The sequence below is a fragment of the Mustela erminea genome, chromosome 2, assembly GCF_009829155.1.
Source record: "Mustela erminea isolate mMusErm1 chromosome 2, mMusErm1.Pri, whole genome shotgun sequence".
In the NCBI taxonomy this organism is placed as follows: domain Eukaryota; kingdom Metazoa; phylum Chordata; class Mammalia; order Carnivora; family Mustelidae; genus Mustela; species Mustela erminea.
In genome coordinates this window covers 23,157,073-23,184,197 of record NC_045615.1, presented here as the reverse complement: position 1 = coordinate 23,184,197, position 27,125 = coordinate 23,157,073, and the positions used below count along the sequence as shown (strand labels likewise).

Genomic DNA, 27,125 nt, shown 5'->3' with positions numbered 1-27,125 from the left:
ATTCAGAGTAATTATTGATAGATATGTGTTTATTGTCATTTTATTACTTGCCAATGTTTCTGGAGATTTTGCTGATTCTTTCTTGTTTTTGTCACTTTTGGTCTCTCCTTTGCCCTCAAAGAATGCCCTTTAAAATTTCTTACAAGGTTGATTTAGTGGTCATGAACACCTTTAGTTTTTGTTTGTCTTGGAAACTCTTTATCTCTTCTTCTATTCTGAATGAAAATAGAGTATTCTTGGCTGCAGTTTTTTCCCATTCAACACTTTGAATATATCATGCCATTCCCTTCTGGCTTGCCAAGCTTTTGTTGAAGAATCTCTTGCTAGCCTTATGGGTTTTCCCTTGTAAGTTAAGGATTTTGTTTGTCTTGCTGCTTTGAGATATTTTTCTTTATCACTATATTTTGCAAGATTAAGTACAATATGTCTTAATGTTGGCTTGATTTTATTGATTATCATGGGAGTTCTTTGTGCTTTCTGGAGCTGGATATCTGTTCCCTTTTCCGGATTAGGAATGTTCTTTGCTATTATTGATGAGGGAACAGAAGGCTGGCTGAGGACAAAGCAAAAGCTGACACCCTCCAATCTCTCCCCGGACTCCTGGGTGGGACATATGTGACATTCTTTAGGAATCTCCCACCCATCTTAATGTTAGTACCTGTTAGAGAGCAAAACAACCTTGGCAATGGCAAGGCCTCTGGTATCTGGTATCTTTTGTAGGTCCTCTTTAGCATATGAAAGTTCTATTGAAACCTCCCTTTTCCTTACCTGCCCCCAACTCCATGATACATAACCTGCCAGCCCTCACAACCCTGGGGCAGCAGATCTTCCTGCCCACAGGTCCTGTCCCCATGCTTTAATAAATCAACATTTTGCACCGAAGATGTCTCAAGAATTTTTCTTGGTCATTAGCTCCAGACCTCACCCCACTGAACCTCACCTATATTCTAGAACTTATTCATTATTTCTTGAAACAAATTTTCTTCCCCCTTTTCTCTCACTTCTTCTGTTGGGACTCCTATAATTTGAGTGTTACTGTTTGATGATGTCACTGAGTTCCCTAAATCTGTTCTCATGTTGCCTAATTCTTTCTCTCTTTTGTTCAGCTTCATTATTTTCCATTATTTGTCTTCTAGGTCACTAATTCATTTCTTTGTTTCTTCTAGCCAGTTCATTGCATCAAGCCTGTTTCCAAACTCATTTATTGTGTTCCTCTTCTCTGGTTGGTTCTTTTTTCACTCTTTTGTCTCTGTGTTAAGGGTTTCACTGATATCTTCTTTTCTCAAGCCCAGTGAGCCTCCTTATGATTGTTCTTTAAATTCTTCATCAGGCATGTTACTTATATCTGTTTCACTTAGATTCCTGGCTGTGGCCTTATCTTGTTCTTTCAACTGCAATACATTCCTCTGTCTTGGCATTTTGTCTAAGTCCCTACCTTCTCTGTATTAAAAAGGCCAGTTAGGTCTCCTGCTCTTAAAAGTAGTGGCCTTATGAAGAAGAGGTCATATAGCATCCAGGGCCTGATTCTTCAGGGAGTGTTTCCAGTGTGTGCTGTGTGCACTCTGCTGTTGGTTTTTGGCTGCTCTATCCTTCAAGCCAGTTGTCTGCAGAGGCTCTCCATGCCTGCAGGGGGCAGTGTTTGATCCCCGGCCTGAATGTGGTAAGTTTTAACTAAGTGTGTTCTGGTTTGCTTATGAAGTGAGGCCTGACACCAACTCCACCAGAACTGAGGCCCTGCAGAACTCTCTGGTCGGGAGACGTGTGGGCAGGGGCCTGCACTGGTCTTTTAGGGGAAGCAATCACCTTTCTGGGACTGAGGCAAGCTCCCTGAGAAGGGCAGTTCTGCCTGAGTACTGAGAAGGTACCTTGGTGTAAACATAGTAGGCAGCTAGTGTCTGTGCTGAGCTGCTTCCCTCAGGTGGCTCTGTGTTTATCCTAAGGAGCAGGGGAGGGAAATGGCACTGACTCCCAGAGAGGCATCTCTTTGAATGCTGCCTCTCAGGGAAGTGCTCCTAGAAGAGCAAATAACTATCCCCTATGTACCCCAGATGTTTTTCAAATAGCTGCTTCCATGCAGTCTGCCCGCAGGTTGTTTGCCTGCATTCTCTCCAGGAGTAGCACAGTGGCCTCTTGACTTTGTCCCAGCCAAGTTGGCTGACCTTTAAAACTCTAGGCTGTAAGCCCCACTGGTTGCAAGAACTCATAAAATTCAGTCCCTCTCATATTTTAAGCCAATAGCTTTGGGGAAACAGTCTTCTTATGTGTTCCACTGTGTCCTCTCTCTATCACCCTTCTTCATGACCATGGCTCCCTTCCCTTTGCAATAGCCATGAGCGTTTTCTCCCTTAAACCACATCTCTGCCTTTCCTATCTTCTTCAGTGTGACCTCTTTTTTCCCTTTAGTTGTGTAGTTTGTTCTTTCTAGTCTTCAGTCTGATTTCTGGGACATTTAGGATGATTTGATATTTGTGTTCATGGAATGAGATGAGCCTAGGATCCTCTTACTCTGCTGCCAAATTTTTGAAATGGTATTGCTTTTCATCCATATAAGCTTAATTTTGACCATAGAATGAATTGGCTACATTTTAACAAGAACATTCTAATTACTTTTCTCTGGAGAATTTCTTGAGCCATTTTTATTAAAGAATCTAAGGAAATACTCTTCTTTTAACATGGAAATTTAGATATCTTTTTGTAATTCTTTTTTTTTTTTTTTTAAAGATTTTCTTTATTTACAGGACACAAAGAGCTCAAGCAAGGGGAGCAGCAGGCAGAGGGAGAGAGAGAAGCAGGCTTCCCACCACCAAGCAGGGAGCCTGAAGTGGGGCTTGATCCCAGGACCCCGGGGATCATGACTTGAGACTAAGGCAGACAGTTAACTGACTGAGCCATGCAGGCCACCTTTTTTTTTGTAATTCTTTACCAAATTGTAGTGTCAGAAGACTGTGGACATTCAATTGAAGGATTTTATTATATAATAAAAAAATAGTTAAGTTTTAATATGTAAAGCATATTTACTCCCCCCCCCCCCATCTCAGTTTCTTCTCTCTGAGCTTCTCCTTCCCTTCTGCAAAACACTGTGGAGGTGTTTTAATTATTTTCATACTTAAGATTTTCTCCCTGGTGGGCTGCATTTGATTAAAAAAAGGTCATCTGATTTAATTGTCTAATATTTGTAAGAATTAGCACAAATCATCTAAAACTACTAAGTTTAAATTTTCTATTTGTTCAATTGATTTCCTAATTCTTTTTTATAATTTTGGGTAGAAATAAAGTTACTTTTTGAAAATCCTGCGTAAGTTTGAGATTAAATTGGGCACTGAGTTAACAGCTAGGTGACTATGATTTTTTTTTTTTTAACATTTTGAATAACATTCCAGTAGTTTACTCTTATCTGTGTACTTGTTTGTTTGTTTTGGTCTAACTATAAGGAGTAGTAATGCATAATGTATGTTATCTTCAACTTTCATATTTTAATTTTAAAATTCATATTCTTTTCCTATGAAATATTAAGGTTTTTAATCTTTTCTTAAATAAAAGCTTTATTGAGATATAAGTCATAGCATTCAGTATTTCAGTGTATACAGTTCGGTGGTTTTTAGTATATTCACAAAGTTGTGCAACCATCACCACTACCTATTTCAGAACATTTCCACGAGTCCCCAAAAGAAACTCCATACCTATTGGCAGTCTCCCCATTCCTTCCTCCTCTTGGCCCCTGGCAATCATTAATTTCTGAAGTTTTTAATCTTTATGATAGAATAAAGTGGATTTTACTTTGGATTCTTTGAATGAAGTTGGTATTTAAATTTATATATATGTATATATAAATTCATATATAATTCTATATATATATAAATTTCTATACACACACAGATTTTAAATTTACATAGTTTCCATTAAAAGCCCATATTTTATAGTTATAGTTCTTTTCAGCAGTATTATCTTTGCCTGAAGTATATTTTTATAGCCATTATTTATTTTATTTTATTGACTCTTTCCTTATAGATAAATATTCCTACTGTTCTCCTAGTTATGATAGTTATTGGGGAAAATAAAGGAGGTGCTCCATGCAAAATTCCTTTAGCAATGAATAGGTCAAGAGGAATAGTCACAATAAATTGGTCAAAATTTAAATTTAACTATTTTCACAAAGTTTTAAAAGAAAACACTCTTGGTGAGTGCAAGGTTTGGATTGCAATGTTACTTAGATTTCTAGTGTACTACTGCTTAAACAGTATCACAGACCAACCCAGACTAAATAATACTCAAAAGTGGAGGGTTGGATAAATAAATGGGATAATTTTAAATTTGTATTTTTGGATCAATTTACTTTTACAGAGAAAAACCTTAATCTGTAGCTCTCATTTATTTTAAAGAACTGTTGGGTTTTTACTTTCGGAAACCATTTCACAATCTTTCTTTATTGTTGAAGCCAAAAGATTCAACCAAATTCTCAATCTTATTGATTCTTTATTCTGAGATATCCCCATGGGGAGAGGTATTTGAGAGATAGACCCATGTATGTTGGAAATAGTGCTCACAGTAGTTCTAGTTCTACAATTTCCAGTCAACATATGCATTGTTTTTTAAGCTGGAGTGTGATTGTTACCAGAACCTGGATGAAGGAATGAAAGTTGACTGCAGAGAGCATTTAGGCAGATATTAGGTTATGGTAATGAACAGACTGTGCCTGCCCTGGGGAATCCCCCTGCACCCCCATCTGCTGGGAAGCTAGGTACACTTGTTCTCTTGTAAAAGGAACATTAACTAAATTTCTTAAAAAGTAATGAAAGAGAACAAACTGTAAAAAGGCAGCCAAAAAAGGCAAACATCTGTTACTGAACATGTCTCACTTGACTTCCTTTTAATGTTCTTAGGAATAAATTTATGAACTAGGGAAGGTTCAACACTAATTAGCTTGTTTTCATCAAACAAAATGCACCAGACATGGATGTTGAATATGAATGAAAACTTCAGTAGTAATAGTAAGTAGACATAGAAAGTATGAGTCGACATACAAAGTGCTGGTATCCAGGCTTGGATATTGCAGTGGCTAGTATTCTACATTTGTGTCAGATTTGGTGTAATTTACTTTTTTAAATGATTGGTGAAAAAAGGTTTGAAAGTCAAGTGTATTCATTAAGCAACAGGTGGATTAGGTGCAAAGTTGTCTCTTCAGGCTTCAGGTAATGAGATGGAATGATCTGGAATAACAAATACAGGGCTACTCAAAGGTAAAGTAGCACACGCAGAAACAGTAGTTAATAGTTGCACCTTGTAGTAATTACACAGATCTATAATTCTTTATTCAGCACTCTTGGGGCCAGATATACTTAGTAATTTAGAAAATTTCAAACTTTAAAAAGGTAAGAAGATCTGCAGTGAAATATGTAATGAAAACATACTAATAGTTTGCAGTACAGCATATGGATGTTTTCATTAAGTGAGAGAGAGAGAGAGAGGCCACTATCTATCTAACCAACTTTTTAAGTTGGTTCAGGTTGGTCTTGCTACCAAATGTCAGTTAAGTTTTCTTCTATATAAGTTCTGAAAAATTTGCTAGTTTTTAAAGCTTTTTGGATTTTTGAGTCTGAGATAAGAAATCATAGACCTGTAGTCATAGTAGAAGGTAGATAGGAAAGATAAAGAGACAATATACACACTTACATGAAAAAACCTACACATATTGTTAAGGAAAGTATCATGATCATATATTCATTGCTTTTGATTCTTGGTGCAAGATATTCTGGAATTAATTTTGGAATGCCCATGTTTGTATGATTCCTAATGGCAGGATTAGGGAGATGTGATTTTATCTTGCTGATAGATGCAACCTCCTGTAAGACTCCTTTGCTGACCCCCACCTAAAAGAGCATCCCTATTTTATTTTCATCCTACAAGGTATTCTGACTTAATGGTATATTGTGTATCTCTTTATTGGATTACTCCTGGCCTTCCTCTCTAAAATGTAGGCTCCACAATGCTGAGGAATTTTAAGGTCACTGATGCAACCCCAGTGCCTGGAGTAGTACCTGTCATAAGGCAGACGTTCAGAAAATATTTGCAAAATAAATGAATAACAGGTTGTTTGAAATTTTCTCTAAAAGGAACACAAAAGAAATCCAAGTTCCCAAGGCAGTAAAAAACATAGCCATGATATGATTAGGGATAGGGAAAAGAAAAAAAAATGAATTAAATATATTGCATTAATCTTACTGTAATTATTATTATATTTTCCATGTTGACCAAAAGGAGTTGTACAGTTGTTGATTTTTTGTTCTGTAATGGACTGTCCCCTCATTCCTTTTTTCTGGAATCATTTAAATTTTGTCAGGCAGTTCTCTTGTTGGTTTCTCTTTTTTTTTTTTCTGACCTCCTTGAACACTCATTATAAGACCCTCCAGGTAACCTAGGTTACTAGGTAACGTGGTATCCAGTTCTCTGCAGCACTAGTTTAAATCAGAGGTAGATTTTAAGGTATCTTGAGGAGTGGGGGGATATCACTTTGGTACTTCCCACTCCATTGCTCAATAGCATTGATATCATCTAGGAATTTGTTACAAATATAGAATCTCAGGACCCCACCCCAGATCTGTTGAACCAGAATCAATGGTGATTTATAAGCATATTATTGTTTTAGAAACACTGCTTTAGATCATTCTCCATGATTTTCTGCCTCCTAGGTGAGCTTTGGTAAGTAGTGACAGTGTATACAGAGTAATTTTTTTTTTCTTGACAAATACTTGAAGTGGAGCTATGCTGTGCTAAATTTAAAGTCACGTGGTGGGACAGGGGTGTATTTTCTTGTGAAAGTTGAGGAGTGAAATTATAACCCATCAGAAATATTAGAAACACATTCTCAAATAATGAAATAGAACTACACTGAATGTCAAAATTGGTCTGGGAAATTATGCCACATATTTTGATAATTAGATCTTTCACCCAAGTGGATTAATTTGGATAGTTTCAATAAGCTGTATATATGTCCAAGTGTATCCTGCATCTCTAGGAATTAGATCTTTGTGATTTATGAGCACATTAAAGTTTTAGAAGGACTGTTTTATACAATTTCCTATAAAAGTCCTGCAAATAAGGAGTGGTAATCAAGTTGTAGTAAAGGGGCTGGGACCTTTGACCTCTATGCATTTGATTGCAGTTCTAAATCCCACTATGGGGGTGCTTGGGTGGCTCAGTCAGTTAAGCATCTGCATTCAGCTCAGGTCATGATCTCAGGGTCCTGGGATCCAGCCCCACATTGAGCTCCCTGCTCAATGGGGAGTCTGCTTCTCTCTCTCACTCTATGTGTTCTCTCTCTTTTTTCTCTAGTTCTCCCTCTCTCTAAAATAAATAAATAAAATCTTAAAAAAAATTTAAAAAGCCCCCTATTATGAATAAGTCCTATTGACTCCCTACAAAATCATGGGATCTTTACTAAAAGAAATAAAAGTAGAAAACAAAATTGCTGAGTGTCAATCAATTAAAAACCCAACAAACTCCAGTGCTGTCTTTGTTCACTATATTCTGAACTGTGATGATTAAAAATCTGCTTGTGTCACCAGTTTCATCTTTTGAAGAGAGTCGTATATTGAGTCTGAATCCAAGGCATTTCCTACTTGTGTAATCAAGGTGAAGATATTAAATTCTCAACTTAGCAAAAGGGAATTAAATTATCTATTTTGTTGAGTCTTGGTGAAGATTGAAGAAAATTTATATAAGGCACATAATAGGTTCTAATTACTGGTTATAAGAACTTATTTGTTCTGTGAACAGTTCCAGATCTACCATAGATTACTAAATCTCATGATGATGACCAAACTCATGTTTACAGTGGTTTCACATTCCAATAAATCTCAAACAAATATACAAATGAAAAGTATTGAATTCAAAAATTTAAAAACAGTGTTCAGTTTTTAACTGAGTTGCTTAGTAATAAATTAACGTGGAAGGTTAGTTTAAATCCTAAGGGGGAAACATATTCAAAATCAAATAAGCACCTTCTATTTCAGCATCAACTTCAACATCAGGATGAACACAAGAATATTAGAATCCCCTGATGGTGGGTGCCTGGGTGGCTCAGTGGGTTAAAGCCTCTGCCTTTGGCTCACGTCATGATCCTGGGGTCCTGGAATCAAGCCCCATCATCAGGCTCTCTGCTCGGCAGGGAGCCTGCTTTCCCCTCTCTCTCTCTCTGCCTGCCTCTCTGCCTGCTTGTGATCTCTCTGTCGAATAAATAAATAAAATCCGTCAAAAAAAAAGAATCCCCCAATGGTAAAATGGAAACTCATTTCCTCAATTTGTCTTTTTAATTCTAGCTTACAAAAAAAAAAAAAAAACAAAAAACCAGTCACATGTGTTTACAGATTCATACAGTTTAGGCTTCGGAATCAAACACCTCATACCTAGCAGGAGCTATTCTGTTCTTCAGCATTCTTAAATTTTAGAGTTTCTAAGAATACATGCCAACCACAGGAGATATTTGGAACCATATCATGTCCTAAGAAGTGGTATGAAAAAACTATGGGTTCCCAAGGTCTTTTCATTCCTTTCTTTGTCAAGGGAAAGATGTTCATCGTAAGCTCAAGGAATTTTTCTACCATATTATTTAAAAATTATCTATTGTTTGATATGTCAATTATATACAACAGCACATTATACTTATCTATGTCTATGTATCTTAAAGAATAATACTAAAGCAAACACAGAACTTGATAGAACTATGTGTCTTTGTTAGTGGGAGCTCAATAGCTGATTTTTGACTACATGCATACTGATCGCCTCCCATTGAATGGCTGTGCTGGCCGGTGGGCATATGTTTAGTTCTACCAGGCACTAGCAAACACTGTTCTTCTCTCAACAGCGGCTTATGAGAGTCCTCATTGCTTCATATACTTGGCAACACTTAATATGTCAAAATTTTAACCTTTGCCAATTTGGCGGGCATGAAATATTCCTTTGTGATTTTAATTTGCTTTTTCCTAATGACAGATAAGCCTGAGAATTTTTCACATATTTGTAGGCCACTGTTATTTCTTCTTTGTAAATGTCATACTATTGTAATTTTAAAAATGTATTTAGATGCAATTCTACCCCTTTTATTTTGTGCTCTTTATTCTTTCCATTTTTCTCTCTTTTCCCACCCCTTTGTTGTCTTTTTTGGAAATGGATTGACATGTTTTCCTTCTTGTTCCATTTTTCCTAGAACTAGTTTTGCATTGTACTAGTTTTCCTTATACTAGTTTGACAGTTTTATTCTTGTTTTTACATTTACAAGTGGTTAACCTGTAGATTTTAATATACAAATTTAACTTAAAGTATCTTTACCCTCTTCCCATCTCATACAGAAATCTTAGATTGCCTTAACTACCAAAGTGTAGTTGTTGCTTTTTTAAAGTTTTTATTTTAATTCCAGTGCAGTTAACATACAGTGTAATATTAGTGTCAGGTGTACAATATAGTGATTCAACAATTCCATACATCACCTGGAACTCATCACGAACAAGTGCATTCCTTAATCCCCATCACCTATTCCCTCCACCCCCTACCTCCCTTCTGGTAACCATTAGTGTGTTTCTATAGTTAAGAATCTGTTTCTCTTTCTTTCTTTCTTTCTTTCTTTCTTTCTTTCTTTCTTTCTTTCTTTCTTCCTTCCTTCCTTCCTTCCTTCCTTCCTTCCTTCCTTCCTTCCTTTCTTTCTTTCTTTCTTTCTTTCTTTCTTTCTTTCTTTAACTTTATTTTATTTGAGAAAGAGAGAGAATGAAAGAGAGAGCATGAGAGGGAGGAGGGTCAGAGGGAGAAGCAGACTCTCTGCAGAGCAGGGAGCCTGATGTGGACTCAGTTCTGGGACTCCAGGATCATGACTTGAGTTGACCCAGGTCGCTTAACCAACTGAGCCACCCAGACACCCCAAGAATCTTTTTCTTTGTTTGTCCCTCTCTCTTTTTTTCCCTTTGCTCATTTTTAAAATTTTTTTTAAAAAATTCCACATATGAGTGAAATCATATGGTATTTGCCTTTTAAAATTTATTAACATATAATGTATTATTTGCCCCAGGGGTACAGGTCTGTGCTTCATCAGTCTTACACAGTTCACAGCATGCACCATAGCACATACACTCCTCAATGTCCATCACTGAGCCACCTTATCCCTACCTACCCCTGCAGCAACCCTCAGTTTGTTTCCTGAGATTAAGAGTCTTTTATGGTTTCTCTTCCTCCCTGGATCCATTTTGTCTTTTTCTGACGGACTTATTTCACTTAGCATAATACTCTCTAGCTTCATCCATGTCACTGAAGTTTTCATTTTTTTTTTTATGGCCAAATAATTTTCCATTATAGATATACCATCTCTTCTTTATCCACTCATCAATTGATGGATACTTGGGCTGCTTCCATATCTTGGCTGTTGTAAATACTGCTGCTATAAGCATAGAGGTGCATGTGTCCCTCTGAATTGGTGTTTTTGTATTCTTTGGGTAAATTCCCAATAGTACAATTACTGCATCATAGGATAATTCTATTTTTAACTTTCTGAGGTAACTTCATACTGTTTTCCACAGTGACTGCACCAGTTTGCATTCCCACCTATAGTGTATGAGTGTTCCTTTTTCTCCACATCCTTGCCGACGCCTGTTTTTTGTGTGTCGTTCATTTTAGCCATTGTGACAGCTGTGAGGTGATATCTCCTTGTAGTTTTTATCTGCATGTCCCTGATCATAAGTGGTGATGAACATCTTTTCATGTGTCTGTTGGCCATCTGTATGTCTGCTTTGGAGAAATGTTCATTTCTTCTGCTCGTTTTTTAATTGGATTATGTTTTTTGGGTGTTGAGATTTTTAAGTTCTATGTATATTTTGGTTACTGACCCTTCATTTGTAAATATCATTCTCATTCTGTGAGCTGCCTTTTAGTGTTGTTGTTTCCTTCGCAGTGCAGAAGCTTTTTATTTTGGTGTAATCCCAGTAGTTTATTTTTGCTTTTGTTTCTTTTAAATCAGGAGACATATCTAGAAAAAGTTGTTATGGCTGATGTCAGAGAGTTCACTGCCTATGTTCTCTTCTATGATTTTGATGGTTTCCTTTTTCACATTTGGGGCTTTCAGCCATTTTGAATTTATTTTTGTGTGTGGTTTAAAGGAGTGGTCCTGTTTCTTTCTTTTGCATGTTGCTGTCCAGTTTTCCCAATACCATTTGTTGAAGAGACTATCCTTTTCCCATTGGATAATCTTTCCTGCTTTGTTGAACATTAATTGAGCATATGGTTATGAACTTATTCCTGTGTTTCCTATTCTGTTACATTGATTTATGTGTTTATTTTTGTGTCAGTATCATACTGGTTTTTTGTTTGTTTGTTTTGTTTTTCAAATTTTATTTATTTATTTGAGAGAGAGAGAGAACACAGAGGAGAGTAGGGAGAAGTAGACTCCCTGCTGAGCATGCAGCCCCTTCTGGAGCTTGACCCTGGAACCCTGAAATGATGATCTGAGTTGAAGGAAGATGCTTAACTGATTGAACCACTCAGGCGGCCCTACTGTTTTGATTGTACATTTTGTTTGTTTTGGGGAGGGGTGGCAGGGGGAGAGGGAGAGAGAGTATCTTAAGTAGGCTCCATGCTCAGTGTGGAGCCTGGTGCAGGACTCAATTTCATGATCCTGAGATAATGAACTGAGCCAAAATCAAGAGTGAGATGATTAAATGATTGAGCCACCCAGGTGGCTCTAATCTATATTATTTCCTTCCTTTTGGTAGTTTTAGGTTTTGTTTGTTGTTCTTTTTCTACTTCCTTAGTATAAGATCAAGTTGTTTATTTGAGATTTTTCTAGCTTCTTGAGATAGGCCTGTATTATTATAGTTCCCTCTCAGAAGAGCTTTTGCTGCATTCCCGAGGGTTTGGACTATTGTGTTTTTCATTTTCATTTGTTTACATGTACTTTTAAATTTCTTCTTTGATTTCTTGATCCACCGTCTGATTGTTTAACAGCATATTATTTAAACTTCCATGTATTTTTGATATTTCCAGATTTTTTTCTTGTGCTTATCTTTACTTTCATAGCATTGTGGTCAGAAAACATGCATGGTATAACTTTGATCTTCTTGAATTTGATGAGGCTGGTTTTATGGGAGAACATTCCATGTGCACTTGAAAAGAATGTGTATTATGCTGTTTTAGGATGGAATTTTTTTAAAGATATAATTTATTTATTTGATAGAGAGAGTACAAGCAGGGGGAGTCACAGGTAGAGGGAGAGGGAGAAGCAGATTCCCCACTGAGCAGGGAGCTTGAAATGTGGCTCAGTCCCAGCACCAAGATCATGACCTGAGCCAAAGACAACACCTAACTGACTGAGCCACCCAGGTGCCTGGAATGGGATGATGTATATATCTGTAAAATTAACATACTCTGGTATGTCATTCAAAGTTATTGTTTCCTTGTTGATTTTCTGTTTAGATGATCTGTTCACTGATGTAAGCAAGGCGTTTAAATCCTTGAGTATGATTGTACTATTACTGATTACTTCCCTTATTTTTGTCACTAAATGTGTTATATTTTGGGGTGCTCCTGTGTTGGGTGCATAAATAGTTATAATTGTTACATATTTTGGGTTCTTTATTATTATGTAGTGTCGTTCTTTGTCTCTTGTTACAGTCTTTGTTTTAAAGTCTGTGTTATCTGATGTAACAATTGCTGCTCCAGTTTTCTTATGACATCCATTTGCATGATAGATATTTTTCCAACCCCTCACTTTCAATCTGCAGGTGTCTCTGGGTCTAAAATGAGTCTCTTGTAGGTAATATATTGATGGAACATGTTTTTTATCCATTCTGCTACCCCATGCCTTTAGATTGGAGCATTTAGTTCATTTACTTTCAGAGTAATTATTGATAGGTCTGTATTTATTGCCATTTTATTACTTGTGTTGTGGTTGTTTCTGAAGATGTTTTCTGATCCTTTCTTGTCTTTCATGTTTTGCTGATTTTCTTTAGTGATATATTTGGATTTCTTTCTTATTCTTTGCATGTTTATTAGTGGTTTTTGATATATGCTTATCATTGGGTTTGTATTTAATATCTTCTGCATATAGCAGTCTCTATTAAGTTGATGGTTGCTTAAGTTTGAACCCATTCTTTTCTCTTCTCCTCCTCACATTTTAGGTATATGTTATTATATTTTATATCCTTTTTTTGGTGAGCTCCTTGACTCATTTTTTTAAATAGAAATATTCATTTTTACTGCTTTTGTGTTTCCTACTTTTATAGTGTCACTTTTGGTCTGTGCTTTCTACTAAAAGATGCTCCTTTAGTATTTCTTGCAGGGCTGGTTTAGTGGTCAGGAACTCCTTTAGTGTTTGTTTGTCTGGGAAGCTCTTTATCTCTTCTTCTATTCTGAAGATAGCCTTGCCAGATAGAGTATTTCTTGGCTGCAGACTTTTCCCCATTCAGCTTGTTGAATATATCATGCCACTCCTTTCTGGCTTGCCAAGTTTCTGTTGAGAAATTTCCTATTAGCCTTATGGGTTTTCTCTTGTGATTTACTGATTTATTTTGTCTTGCCGTTTAAAATTGTTTTCTTTGTCACTATGTTTTGCTAAGTTAATTACAATATTTCTTGATTTAGAACTGCTTTTGTTGATTTTGATGGGAGTTCTCTGAGCCTCTTGGAACTGGATATCCTTTTCCTTCCCAGATTAGGAAAGTTTTCAGTTATTATTTCTTGAAATAAATTTTCTATCCCCTTTTGTCTCTCTTCTTTTGGGACTCCTGTAATATGAATCTTACTATATTTGATGGAGTCATTGAGTCCCCTGAGGCTATTTTCATTTTGTGTAATTCTTTCTTCTGTTTTTGGTTCAGCTTGATTACTTTCCATTATTCTATCTCCTGTGTCACTAATTCATTCCTCTGCTTCTTTGATCCTGCTATTTATCCTTTCAGGTACATTTCTCATTTCATTTATTCAGCTCCGTATCTCTGCTACATTATTCCTTAACTTTGTGTTAAGGGTCTCACTCATGTCTTCCACTCTTTTCTTAAGTCCAGTGAGTATCCTTATGATCATTGCTTTGAATTCTGTCAGGCATGTTACTTATATCTGTTTTGCATGGATCTTTAGCTGTGGTTTGTCCTATTCTTTCATTTGGGTTAAATTTTTCTGTCTCATTTTGTCTGCCTCTATTTCTGTGTATTGAGAAAGTCAGCTATGTCTTCTGTTCTTGAAAGTAGTGACTTTATGGAAAAGAAGTCCTATAGTGCCCTGCAAGGCAGTGTCTCCTATTCACCAGAATTTGACGCTCCAGGAAAATATCCTATGTCTATTGCTGATGGCTGCTATTGTATCTGATTCACATTTGCTTTCAGCATAGTTGTTTGCACTGACTGCCTGTTGTGGGCTCTATTTGCTCTCTGTGGTGTTAATAGGACTCAGGGAGGCCAGCTCTGAGGCAGTGTGCCCACCAGTGAACTTGGGAACAGGACAGTGGTGTTAGCAAAATATGCCAGATTCCCTGAAATAGTGTGGCTGCTATGTGCTGTGGCCAGGGATGCATGGCATATGACCTTGGCTGGGTATAGCTGGGCCTGGCACACTACAGTAGCTGGGGGTTTGCCTGGCTGGGCTCTGCAGGGTGTCTCAGCAGGGCTCACTGACGCAGCTGTGCCCTGGGGCAGCTGGATGGGATGCACAGCTTTAAAAAACTTGTGCTAAGCCCAGAGGGGCTGGTGCTAGCCGGGTTGGAATGTGTGAGTCTTCATGAGAACTCATGGGCGAGGCACACTGATAGCAGGTTAAGTAGCAAGCGTGTATGTATGTGGCCCTGCCTCCTGTTAGGTGGCTTTGTGTTTATGCTGGAGGGTGGTGGAGGAAAATGGCATCTGCCAGCTCCCTCATTTTTAGAGAAGTCCCTCAACACACTCCAAAAGCAGTATGAACAGATCTGTCTCCCATTTGCCCCTGGTGTTGTATAAACTGCTGTTTTTATGTTGCTTCTCTATGTAGGCAGCTGTCTTTTTAAGGATAGCAACCCAGCTATCACTCTCCCTTCCCACTTGGCCACTGCTGATTCAGGAGACCTTTAAAGCTCCAGGCTACATGTCCCACTAGTTTTACAAACTCATGGAATTCAACCCATCTGGCTTTCAAAATCAAACATTATGGGGATTAGTCGTCCCAAGGTTCCTGCCCTCTTCATGCATTCAGTTCCCTCCCTCCCGTGGGCAGCCTCCTCCTGCCTTTCCGATTAACTTTTTGATGAAATTTCTTCTTTGTATTTAGTTTTGGAGTTTGTTCTGCCCCTTGTCGATCACTCTCCAGTTTATTGACTTGGATGTGGATGATACCTTCCTAAATGTGGGATGGGACGAACTTAGGGTCTTCCTATACTGCCATCTCCCCCAGTACTTTTCCTCTCTCTCTGTTTTTAACCTCATAAATTACACAGAATTATTTTGTTTTGTACTAATTGTTTAGGTTTATCTACACGCTCCCCCCTTTCTCTTTTTATTATCATTGTATCTAATATTTCAGACCTTTAGGATGATTTTCCTTCTTGAACTACATCCTTTAGACATACATTTAGTATGGGTCAGTGTACAGAAAACTTCAACTTATAGTATATTTATTTTTTCTTCCTCAACCGTACATTCTCAGCATTTTTATGTTATCATTCCTATTTTCTGGCTGTTGCAGTTGTTTTTGAAAACTCAGATGTTTTTTCAGTTGTCTTTCCTTTGTTTTTCTTTTTGCCTTTTTTTTTTTTTTAAGATTTTATTTATTTATTTCACAGACAGAGATCACAAGCAGGCAAAGATCAGGCAGAAAGAGAGAAAGGGAAGCAGGCCCCCTGCCGAGCAGAGAGCCGGACTCGGGGCTCGATCCCAGGATTCTGGGATCATGACCTGAGCCGAAGGCAAAGGCTTTAACCCACTGAGCCACCCAGGCGCCCCGTTATCTTTCCTTTGTAAGTAATCTTCCTCTGTCTCTGCCTACTTCTAAGGACTGCTTTTTGTTATTGCTCTGCTATTTTATTGTGTGATATTTAAGTGTGGTTTTGTTTTCATTTATTCTGCTTGTTGGGCTTCCTAAATATGAAAATCAATGTTTTTTAGCATTCTGAAAAAAAAAAAACTCTGCCATGATCTCTTTAAATGCTTTTTATCTTCCCTTCTTTCACTCAATTTCATTCTTTGCCTTTTTTCTTTTTTATACTTGCCATCTCTGTCTCTCATTGCTGCATCCCAGGTCATCTTTTATCCCCTGATTTCTCTTAGACTATTACTTCACTTTTTATTGAGTTACCAATTTTAGTTGTTATATTTTTCATTTTTAGAATGTTTACTTGTTATTGCCCAAATTAGCTTTGTCAATTTTGATAAATTTTGGTTCCTTTTAATCTATTTTTCTATACATTTAGAAATAAAAGCTCATTCTTATTTTATGTTCTGTATATCTTTATAGTTTTGAAGTCTTTTTTTTTTTTTTTAAAGAATTTATTTATTTATTTGACAGAGAGAGATCACAAGTAGGCAGAGAGGCAGGAAGAGAGAGAGAGAGAGAGAGAGAGGAGGAAGCAGGCTCCCTGCTGAGCAGAGAGCCCGATGCGGGGCTCGATCCCAAGACCCTGAGATCATGACCTGAGCCGAAGGCAGAGGCTTAACCCACTGAGCCACCCAGGCGCCCCAGTTTTGAAGTCTTTGAGTCGAATGTGAATATGCAGTTTGTTTTTCCTTCTGACTCCTTGATTGCTTTTTTTTCTTATGTTTAATGACCTTTCTGATTTTAAGCTCATTTTCTTGATATTTTATTGTAAGAATCCTTTGAAACCTGTGTTTGAATTGTTTTCTTTTAAAAATGATTAATGTTTGCTTTTACCTGGTGCTTTGAGCACTACCAACCTGAGACCACTTCATTCTAAACTTCTGCCTTTCATTTTTTGAGGGATGGGGGTGTTTTGGAGCCCAAGGTCACCCAGGGCCAAGGTCGTGACAGCAGGTGGTCTCATAGTATCTCTTTATCTTTCTATTTTTTTTTTCTCTCTATAAGGAAATATTTTTATCCTGGTTTATACTGTAAGGTTTTTTGAGGAGTATCTTCAACTCTGACATTCTTTCATTCTCTGGCTCTAGTATATGACTTCCAACTGCAGTCCTGCAGTTATAATGTAACTCATTAAAACCAGGCTCTAGATTGTCAGGAATTGCTATGCTATCCTCAAGGTAAATATAGGCTCCAGATGTAATATAACAGTAAATTCAACATTTCTTGTTATTTTTGACCAGAAAGGAATTCTGTTAATTTCCCATGAGTTCAACTATGCATTTAAAATATCTCATTTTTTGTTTTTAGAATTTATTGTAGTATTATGCTGTGATTTGTTATTATAAACATATTCTTAGAAACAGAGGTCCTATTTTATCTTTAATAGATTTCAACCCTCAGAGGGACTTATACTGGGATGTAAACTACTCCACCTAGTTCCCTCCTTCTCATCAGTCTTTTTGTTATCTACTCACTTATACATAAATTCCTACAAAAAAAAAAAAGAATAATTCTTTTTTTTAAAGATTTTTGATTATTTATTTGAGAGAGAGAGAGATCACAAGTAGGCAAAGAGGCAGGCAGAGAGAGAGGGGGAAGCAGGATCCCCGCTGAGCAGAGAGCTTGATGTGGGGCTCAATCCCAGGACTTGGGGATCATGACCTGAGCTGAAGGCAGAGGCTTAACCCACTGAGCTACCCAGGTGCCCCTAAAAGAACAATTCTTATGGTTTTAATTTCTCTTAGAGGTTTAAGAAACTTTGTCTAGTGACTGGTAAATAAATGACCTGTGTTTTGCTGGGTAACCTTCTTCAGTATTCCCTAATCTGGAAGTTGAATAGCTTTTTAAGACCATGCCCACTACAGAGTGGCCATTTTCTCCATTTTCTCTTATGAAATGTGAAGAAAATACCACATTTAAAAACATCTTCCAAAATGGAGGCTCCTGGCTCCATGAGAAGATTTTTGGGAATCTGTGTGTGTTTCCTGGGCTATCATAACTTTCTACGGGTGGTTCTATGGCTTGAAAACCCTCCTGTGGTTTGTATGTGTTTGGGAAAGCTCTAAAATTTAATAATGTAAAGATATTGACTTGTGAAAAATCCAAGAATAATGCATTTGGTACCTTCTGGCTCTGAATGGGTGCAAGGGTATTGACATTTTTCTCTTTAAACTACTTTTTATACAAGAAGCAGGAGCGCTGTAAGGAAGAAGGCTCACTACTATTTCACAGAAGGTGCTAGTGACTTGACTGACTTCTGCTGGGGAAATACAAGTGTTAATAGTCAAGCCTGGCAGAAAAAGATTTTCAGTTTATTTCACATGTTTTATTGTGTAATTGTAATTTTATAAGTATATGCTATCAATGATTTTCTCTTCACAGTTACCTGCTTTTAAACAAACCTTTCATTTTACCTTTAATGATGTCTTTATATATACTTCTAGTAGGGTCACAAAGCTGTTTAAAACTATGAAAATTCAGGCGCCTGGGTGGCTCAGTGGGTTAAGTCGCTGCCTTCGGCTCAGATCATGATCTCAGGGTCCTGGGATGGAGTCTCACATCGGGCTCTCTGCTCAGCAGGGAGCCTGCTTCCTCCTCTCTCTCTGCCTACTTGTGATCTCTCTCTGTCAAATAAATAAATAAAATCTTAAAAAAAATAAAACTATGAAAATTCTTTGCTACTCAGTAAATAGCCTTTAACCATATTTGGGGTAGGTATTGGGGGTGTAATATGCCAATTATAGATTACCTTTTTATAGCAAACATTTTCTAGAATTCCACACTAATACAAGTAATGTAGAAATATTTCTTAGAGTTAATATCCAAAGTGAAAGGCTTTCTTCCATATTTCATCTGTGGTTAATCAAGAATTTAATTATTATACTGTGAGAGAAATTAATAGCATTGTTAAAAGGAAAAAAAATCAAGGTAAAATGCAGAAAGAAGGTGATAATTGAAGGATTAGACAGCTACTTCTAAAAAGAAGCTGGAAGTGTAATAATATTGTGTAAATTATCAGAAGTAAGCTTGGAACCAGTTAAATTATGGGATTTGAGAAAATATGTGAGGCAAAGGAGTCTGAAAAATGGTTTGGAATAGATAACACACAGGTTGTTACAAAATTTTGAAATTTTGACCCGAGGGCTTAATAAATAATTTACATTTTACATCAAGTATTTAGAATGTGTCACTCCAGATGCATTGTCATCAAGTGACTAAGAGCTTGAAGTAGTTTAAAGAAGCAGGTAGTACCTGTGAAAAGAGAAAAGATTTTGAGAGAGAATTGAGTTGAAACATTAAGGCAAAATGGACTTTAAATTCAATATATAAATATGTAGAAAACTAAGACTTATAAAAAATCCCACTGAACTTCTTAAATAAAAGGACTGCTGCTAATTTCGCAAAAAGGAGACCACTCTCCCCTCTCACCCCCAGAAAAATCCAAAACAAAAAACCAGTTTCTAATTCTGTTAGATATGATGAGAGGACACAATGGAGGTTGTGAATTCAATCAAGTTGTAAGAGAGTAACTGGAAAAAAAATCAGAGACTATTTTAGTAATGAGAATCCTCAGGAATGTTTGTCTGAGAATATTTTACCCGGAAGCCTTCACATTTGTCACCCTTCATCATGGAGAACATGCCCTTTCAGTTAGTTTGGCCAAGAAAGAAACAGTTAAAAAAATATTAAGTTGGCAAGCATAAATAGTAGTATCACATATGGACAGTGTGTTCCAGGCCAAGCACACTGTTTTGTGCTAAAGTATGAAATATATTTGTTAAAGTTAATTTTGTAGTCATTAGTACTTTTGTAGCCATGAATGCATGCCTTGGAACATCTTAAGATATATATATATATATATGTATATATACATATATATATTATATATATATTAAAATATATAGGTCCTGTTTCATGTTTTATTATCACCTACATGTTGCACATAAATTTTTTAAAGTACAATATTATTCTTGAGGATGATTGTTTATTTTGAAAATGAAAACATCACCAGGGAATTCTAAAAGTAACAAGTAGTTGAGAGATGTTACAAACTAATTCTCAAGATTATTGTGGCATTCTAACATAATTATAGAAGGAGAGTTAATCTTCAATCTTAAAAAATGAATGGCATAAAATACAAATTAACATATACAAGTTAGATTGTATTTGAGAGAGCAGTATGAGACAGAATGAATTTAACTTTAAAAGAGAGAGTTATAATTTAAAATATTTAAAAACCATTATTCTTATGTCCTAATACTGTTTTTGCAGTACAGACACACTGTCTTCCACATTTCATCTTAAATTTATTCTTTATGTATTTTGAGATTTAATATAAGAGACTTCTTTTGCTTCCCTTGTCAAATTGTGGTTAAACACATATTTGAAACTTAAAAAGCTAAACTAAAATAAGCATTTTCCTTGTGGTATCATGAGCATACCATATAACAATAACCAAGATGTTTACTTTTCTTTACTTCTTAAAAAGTGGGAGAAAGAAGACAAAACCAACAATCCAAAATCCATTAACCTTTTACTCATTTATCAAGATTACCTCAAATTCCTCTTATCTGAGACCATTATTTTCAAAACCCATTTTGTGCAAAATAATTGTCATTGAGGGTTACAAAGTAGATATGCAATTCATCAATGCCTCTAGGTATCAGTTTAACCTTTGGATCATGCTGAATGACCAGAGAGGGAATCAACAGTTACTCTGAATTATCTTCCTGAGTTGTTCTTTTTACTGTTGACTGATATTGAAAGATTGTTTTTAAAAAAATCCACATTAAATGGATGTAATTGTTGAATAGATGTAATTGTTGAATAGATGCTGTTGAAGGTAACCATCACATTATACTGGGCTTCTTCTGAAGCACTCCTGGAAGAAATTTTCACAAGTTTGCTTGTCTTATAGACATTTGAATATTAGAACTACTGTGTTTTCTTTGTTACTTTGTGTATGAGTTTGCCAGTCCTGCCATAATCAAATACCACAGATTGGGTAGCTTGTAGAACAGAAATTAGGTTTTTCACAATTCTGGAGCCTGGAAATCTAAGATCAAGATGCTGGCAAATTTGGTTTATCTTGGGTCCTCTGTACTTGTTTTATACATGGCTGCTTCTTGGTTGTCCTCACATGGCCTGGCCTTTTCCCTGTGCACATGTGTCCTGGCATCTCTTCCTCTTCTTATAAGACCACAAGTTCTATTGGATTAGGACTTCACCCTTATGACCTCATTTAACCTCAAGACCTTACTTCCAAATGTAGTTATATTGGGGATTAGGACTTCAATATATGAATTGTGGGGGGACACAATTCTGTCCATAACATTTTGTTACTAGGGATTTGAGAGCCAAATCTGTGTGCCACATCAAGTAATATCAGAAAATACTTGACAATATTTTTCTATCCATATTTTACCTTTAACCTGATTTTCTTGTTTTTCTTTTTCATATGTACTGTATTTTTCATAAGGCACCTTGAATCTTTTTTATAAGACAGAGGACACATAAGCAAATAAATAAATTCTCTTCTGTAATAGATTTATGTCTATTTGCTCACTGGAAGTGCCAAAAGGTGCTGGAGGGGGTTCAATGGTCATACTCCTCTCAGTATTGTCAAGCAGGAAAGTACTTAGGCTGCAAAGCAAACCAAAAGATTATTTGGAGTCTTCAGGAATTTCAACCCAGGAGACACAGACTCAGGAGGAAACTAAAATGTGTTCTAAGGTGGGAGGAAAATGACAGAGCATATAAAGGCAAAACCTGTAGGCTTATATAAGTTGTTTTGCAAGAACTCTGACTGGTGTGGGTAAAAATAATTAATGTTGGTCTATTTAGGATAGGTTACTATACCAGGTTTAGGTTACTATACCTGGTATAGTAACCTATAGTATAGCTGGTATACTAACCTGTACCGGAATAGGTTACTATACCAGAAATGCTAAGTTGCATTTCTGTGATGTGAGCCTCATTCTAAGAACTGCAACAGAATGTAGCCATTTATGGTTGGCACATCCTAAAATTCATGTTCTTTTCAGGTCATGCATTTCTCCAGTGGTCTCCTGGCTCCTGACATCTTAGGGCCCTTGACATTCCTGACTCCATTTTGGATGTTTCTGTGCATGGTACAATTAACCAATTTATATCAGTGTTTAGGTTTGTAATATATATTAAAATGGAATAGTTCTTTCTCCCTTTGATAACAGAACCTTAATTAAATTAAAATTTTATACACAGTGAAGTTGTTTTCCTACTTAAGTTGATTCTTCTTTCTTTTGTTCTAGAAAATCTTAAAGAAGAAGGAACAACAGCCTATCAAACCAAAGCCAGGACCAAAGCCAGGACCTGGGTATATCTTTTTTTTTTTCCAGGTGTATCTTTTATATGATAGCAGAAAAATATAAATTAATGTGCTTATTTTGGGTTTTATCTTGACTTAAGTATGGGGTTTAAAGAAATGCACATTGTTGAAAGCTCAAGGTTTTACTATATCATTTTCAGTATTTCCATTTACTCTGACTAAGGCAAGGAGAAAAAAAATGTTTTGAGTATATTAATGATCATTCAGTAGACCAGGCTGGAACTTACTATGTAGTAGCTGGGAAAAGTAGTGTAACAATACTATAATGTAATGCTTCAGCTGTTTTTTGTGTTAGAAACAGGATACTAAAATTCACTACGCTAAAAGCATGCCTTTCAATGAATCTGTGAGGGATTCTTTAGATTGCCGTGCTACTACATGTAGCAAATTTGTTAACAAACTTTTATGAAAAACTATTGATTTTGTGAGATAGTTTATACAGTGAGATGGAGAGAAGGGATTGTAGAAAGGTAACCACGAAGTTTCTTAGAAGGACGGGTTTCATACTTGTGTTTTCTTATTCACTGGTAATACATCCATTCATTAATCCACCAAATATTATTTTAATACTGATAGTTTATTCAGTCAATAATGAATATCAAGCACCTGCTATTTTAAGTGCTAAGGACAGAGTGAACACAATAAAATTTTTGTTATCTATGGCACTTAAAGCCTAGGCAGATTGCTATTCATCATGAAAGGAGGCAGAAATTGGAGTTTAAGTCCTACCAAGTGATGGGGACTTAATGAACACCTCAGTCTTTCCATTAAAGTCTTAGAAGGCCAACACCTAAGAAGTGGTGATTATTCATAGGAGTGAGAGATTCACCTTAGTATAAGGACAAAACAAATTGATTTTTTCTAACAAAAGCATGAAAACAAGCCTTTACAAGTTAAAAATGATAAACAAGTAACTCAGCTACCACCTAGAATTAAAAAAAAAAAATCGACATTCCTCAGAACAAAAACAGAATCCAGAATCTCTATAATGTACAATGTTTATATATAATAAATAAAATATTAGACATGAAGAAACAGGAGAATCTGGCTCACATCAAATAAAAAGATATCCCAGATGTTTGAATTACGAGGAAAGAGCTTTAAAGCAGCTATTATAAATGTTTAAGGACCTAGAGGAAAAGAAGTTCATAATAACTGAGAATGACAGTTTAGAAATGGAAACTATAAAAAATAAATAAAAATTCTGGATCTGAGAAATACAGTATCTGATATGAAAATGTCATTGGATAGGTTGAATACATATTGGGAAAGAAAGTAGAAAAGGTCAGTAAACTTGTAGATCTATAGAAACTTATCTGAGGCACAATAAACCATAATTAGAATAAAAATGAACAAGGCCTGACTGACCTATCATTTAATATCAAGTGGACTACCATATATAAATTGGAGTCTCAAAAGGATAAGAGAAATAGAAAAGAGGCAGAAAAAATAGTTGAAGATACAACAGCTGAGATTTTCCTAAATTTAATGAAAAACATCTTTACATATCTAAGATCATCATATCTAAGCAAGATAAATACAAGAAAAACCCTATGTAGGCAGAGCCTAGTCAGAATTGAGAATCAAAGGCAAAGAAAAAACTTTGGAAATAACCAGATGGGGAAGTACACATTATTCAGAGGGTTACAATTCTCAGAATGATGGATGTCTTTGCATCAGAAATGATGGAGGACAGAGGTAGTAAAATTATATCTCTAAAGGGCTGAAATAAAAAAAAAATATCAACTGACAATTCTGTATCTAATGAAACTATCTCACAGCATTGAGGATAAAAAAAAACAATTTTCAGTTAAAGAAATGAGAATTTATTGCCAACTAATCTGCACTTCATAAATATTAAAGAAAGTTCTTCATGCTGAAAGGAAATGATACCTGATGAGAATTTCAATCTACAAGAAGAAATAAAGAAGATTGAAAATAGAAAATATGTACTGATCAGTACAAAAGAATATATATTTTAAAAATTCTCTTAAAATTGGGGTGCCTGGGTGGCTCAGTGGGTTAAAGCCTCTCCTTCGGCTCAGGTCATGATCTCATGGTCCTGGGATCAAGCCCCACATCGGGCTCTCTACTCAGCAGGGAGCCTGCTTCCTCCTCTCTCTCTCTCTGCCTGCCTCTCTGCCTACTTGTGATCTCTCTTTCTCTGGCAAATAAATAAATAAAATCTTTTAAAAAATTCTTTAAAATTGACCATTTAAGGCAAAATAATAACATTATTATGTTACTTATAAGTTAGGGAGATGCAAATATATGTGACAATAAAAGAAATAGAGTTATTCTTTTGCAAGTTACAATTTTATGTGTAGCAGTATTAATCCTAAATAGAGTGTGGTAAATTAAGAATGCATATTTCCTGAGCAACCACTAATACAAAAAGGCAAACCTAAAAGTACATAAACTAAAATAGAATACCCAAAGCTGTTCAGTTAACCCAAAAGAAGACAGGAAAGTGGAACATATTGAGTGAATAAACAAGAAATAGAAAATGGCAGACTTTAGCCCAACTGTAGCAACATTTATAGTAAATATAAAGAATAAACAGTATACTTAAAAACAAGAGTTCGTCAGGCTGGATAAAAAAGCAAGACCTAACTCTCTGTTCTCTGTAAAAGATGATTTAATTGGAAGTAAAAGGATAGTCAAAGATAAACAATGAAAAAAAAGCTAGCAGAAGAATGCTAGAGTGGCCATATTAACATCAAGGCAGACTTCGAGGACTTTTTCAGCATCAAAGAGGGCAGAAACTCGGGGAGGATTCAAGATGGCGGAGAAGTGGCAGGCTGAGACTACCTCAGCTAGCTGGGGATCAGCTAGATAACTTGTCTAAAGATTGCAAACACCTGAAAATCCATCGGCAGATCGAAGAGAAGAAGAACAGCAATTCTGGAAACAGAAAAACAACCACTTTCTGAAAGGTAGGACCGGCGGAGAAGTGAATCCAAAGCGACGGGAAGATAGACCCCGGGGGGAGGGGCCGGCTCCCGGCAAGCGGCGGAGCAACGGCGCACAAAATCAGGACTTTTAAAAGTCCGTTCCGTTGAGGGACATCGCTCCAGAGGCTAAACCGGGGCGAAGCCCACGCAGGGTCAGCGTGGCCTCAGGTCCCGCAGGGTCACAGAAGGATCGGGGGTGTCTGAGTGTTGCAGAGCTTGCCGGTATTGGAACGGGGAAGCCGGCTACAGAGACAGAGCCGACAGTAAGCTCACAGCTCGGTGTTACCTTGAACCGGTCGCAGGCTTGGTGAGCTCGGAGCACGGCCGGAGGTCAGGCAGACGGGAGTTACTGGGCGCTGTTCTCTGAGGGCGCACTGAGGAGTGGGGCCCTGGGCTCTCGGCTCCTCCAGGCCGGAGACCAGGAGGCCGCCATTTGTATTCCTGTCCCTCGGAACTCTACGGAAAGCGCTCAGGGAACAAAAGCTCCTGAAAGCAAACCCGAGCGGATTACTCACCCCGGCCCCTGCTAAGGGCGGTGCAATTCCACCTGGGGCAAAGACACTTGAGAATCACTACAACAGGCCCCTCCCCCAAAAGATCAACAAGAAATTCCAGCCGAGACCAAGTTCACCTACCAAGAGTGCGGTTTCAATACCAAGGAGAGCAGCAGAATTCCAGAGGAGGAGAAAGCAAAGCACGGAACTCATGGCTTTTTCCCTGTGATTTTTTTTAGTCTTGCAGTTAATTTAAATTTTTTTCTTTTTAATTTTTTGTTTTTTTGTTTTCTTGCCTTCTGGTTAAATTTTTTTTTTTTAACTTTTACCTTATTCTTTTTTAACGTTTTTTAACTAGTTTATCTAATATATTTATTTTTTCTTTTTTATATTTTTCTTATTTGTTTTCTTTTTTTTTAATTCTTTTCTTTTTTTTTTCTTCTTTTTTCTTTTTTTTTTTTCTTTCTTCCTTTTTGAACCTCTTTTTATCCCCTTTCTCCCCCCTCACGATTTTGGATCTCTTCTAATTTGGTTAAAGCATATTTTCCAGGGGTTGTTGCCACCCTTTTAGTATTTTACTTGCTCCTTCATATACTCTTATCTGGACAAAATGACAAGACGGAAAAATTCAACACAAAAAAAAGAACAAGAGGCAGTACCGAAGGCTAGGGACCTAATCAATACAGACATTGGTAATATGTCAGATCTAGAGTTCAGAATGACAATTCTCAAGGTTCTAGCCGGGCTCGAAAAAGGCATGGAAGATATTAGAGAAACCCTCTTGAGAGATATAAAAGCCCTTTCTGGAGATATAAAAGAACTAAAATCTAACCAAGTTGAAATAAAAAAAGCTATTAATGAGGTGCAATCAAAAATGGAGGCTCTCACTGCCAGGATAAATGAGGCAGAAGAAAAAATTAGTGATATAGAAGACCAAATGACAGAGAATAAAGAAGCTGAGCAAAAGAGGGACAAACAGCTACTGGACCACGAGGGGAGAATTCGAGAGATAAGTGACACCATAAGATGAAACAACATTAGAATAATTGGGATTCCAGAAGAAGAAGAAAGAGAGAGAGGAGCAGAAGGTATACTGGAGAGAATTATTGGGGAGAATTTCCCCAATATGGCAGAGGGAACGAGCATCAAAATTCAGGAGGTTCAGAGAACGCCCCTCAGAATCAATAAGAATAGGCCCACACCCTGTCACCTAATAGTAAAATTTACAAGTCTCAGTGACAAAGAGAAAATCCTGAAAGCAGCCAGGGAAAAGAAGTCTGT

At 36.7% G+C, this 27,125-nt stretch overlaps 1 protein-coding gene across 12 annotated transcripts in view; it reads left to right on the top strand.

Moving 5' to 3' along the window:
* Positions 1–27,125, top strand: part of IQCM (IQ motif containing M) — a 482,329-nt gene that overhangs the window by 214,793 nt on the left and 240,411 nt on the right. For all 12 annotated transcript variants that reach the window (XM_032332483.1, XM_032332475.1, XM_032332473.1 and 9 more), the window contains one exon: positions 22,320–22,384. In XM_032332483.1, coding sequence (XP_032188374.1) covers positions 22,320–22,384 — 65 coding nt within the window. The remainder of the gene's footprint in view (positions 1–22,319; positions 22,385–27,125) is intronic.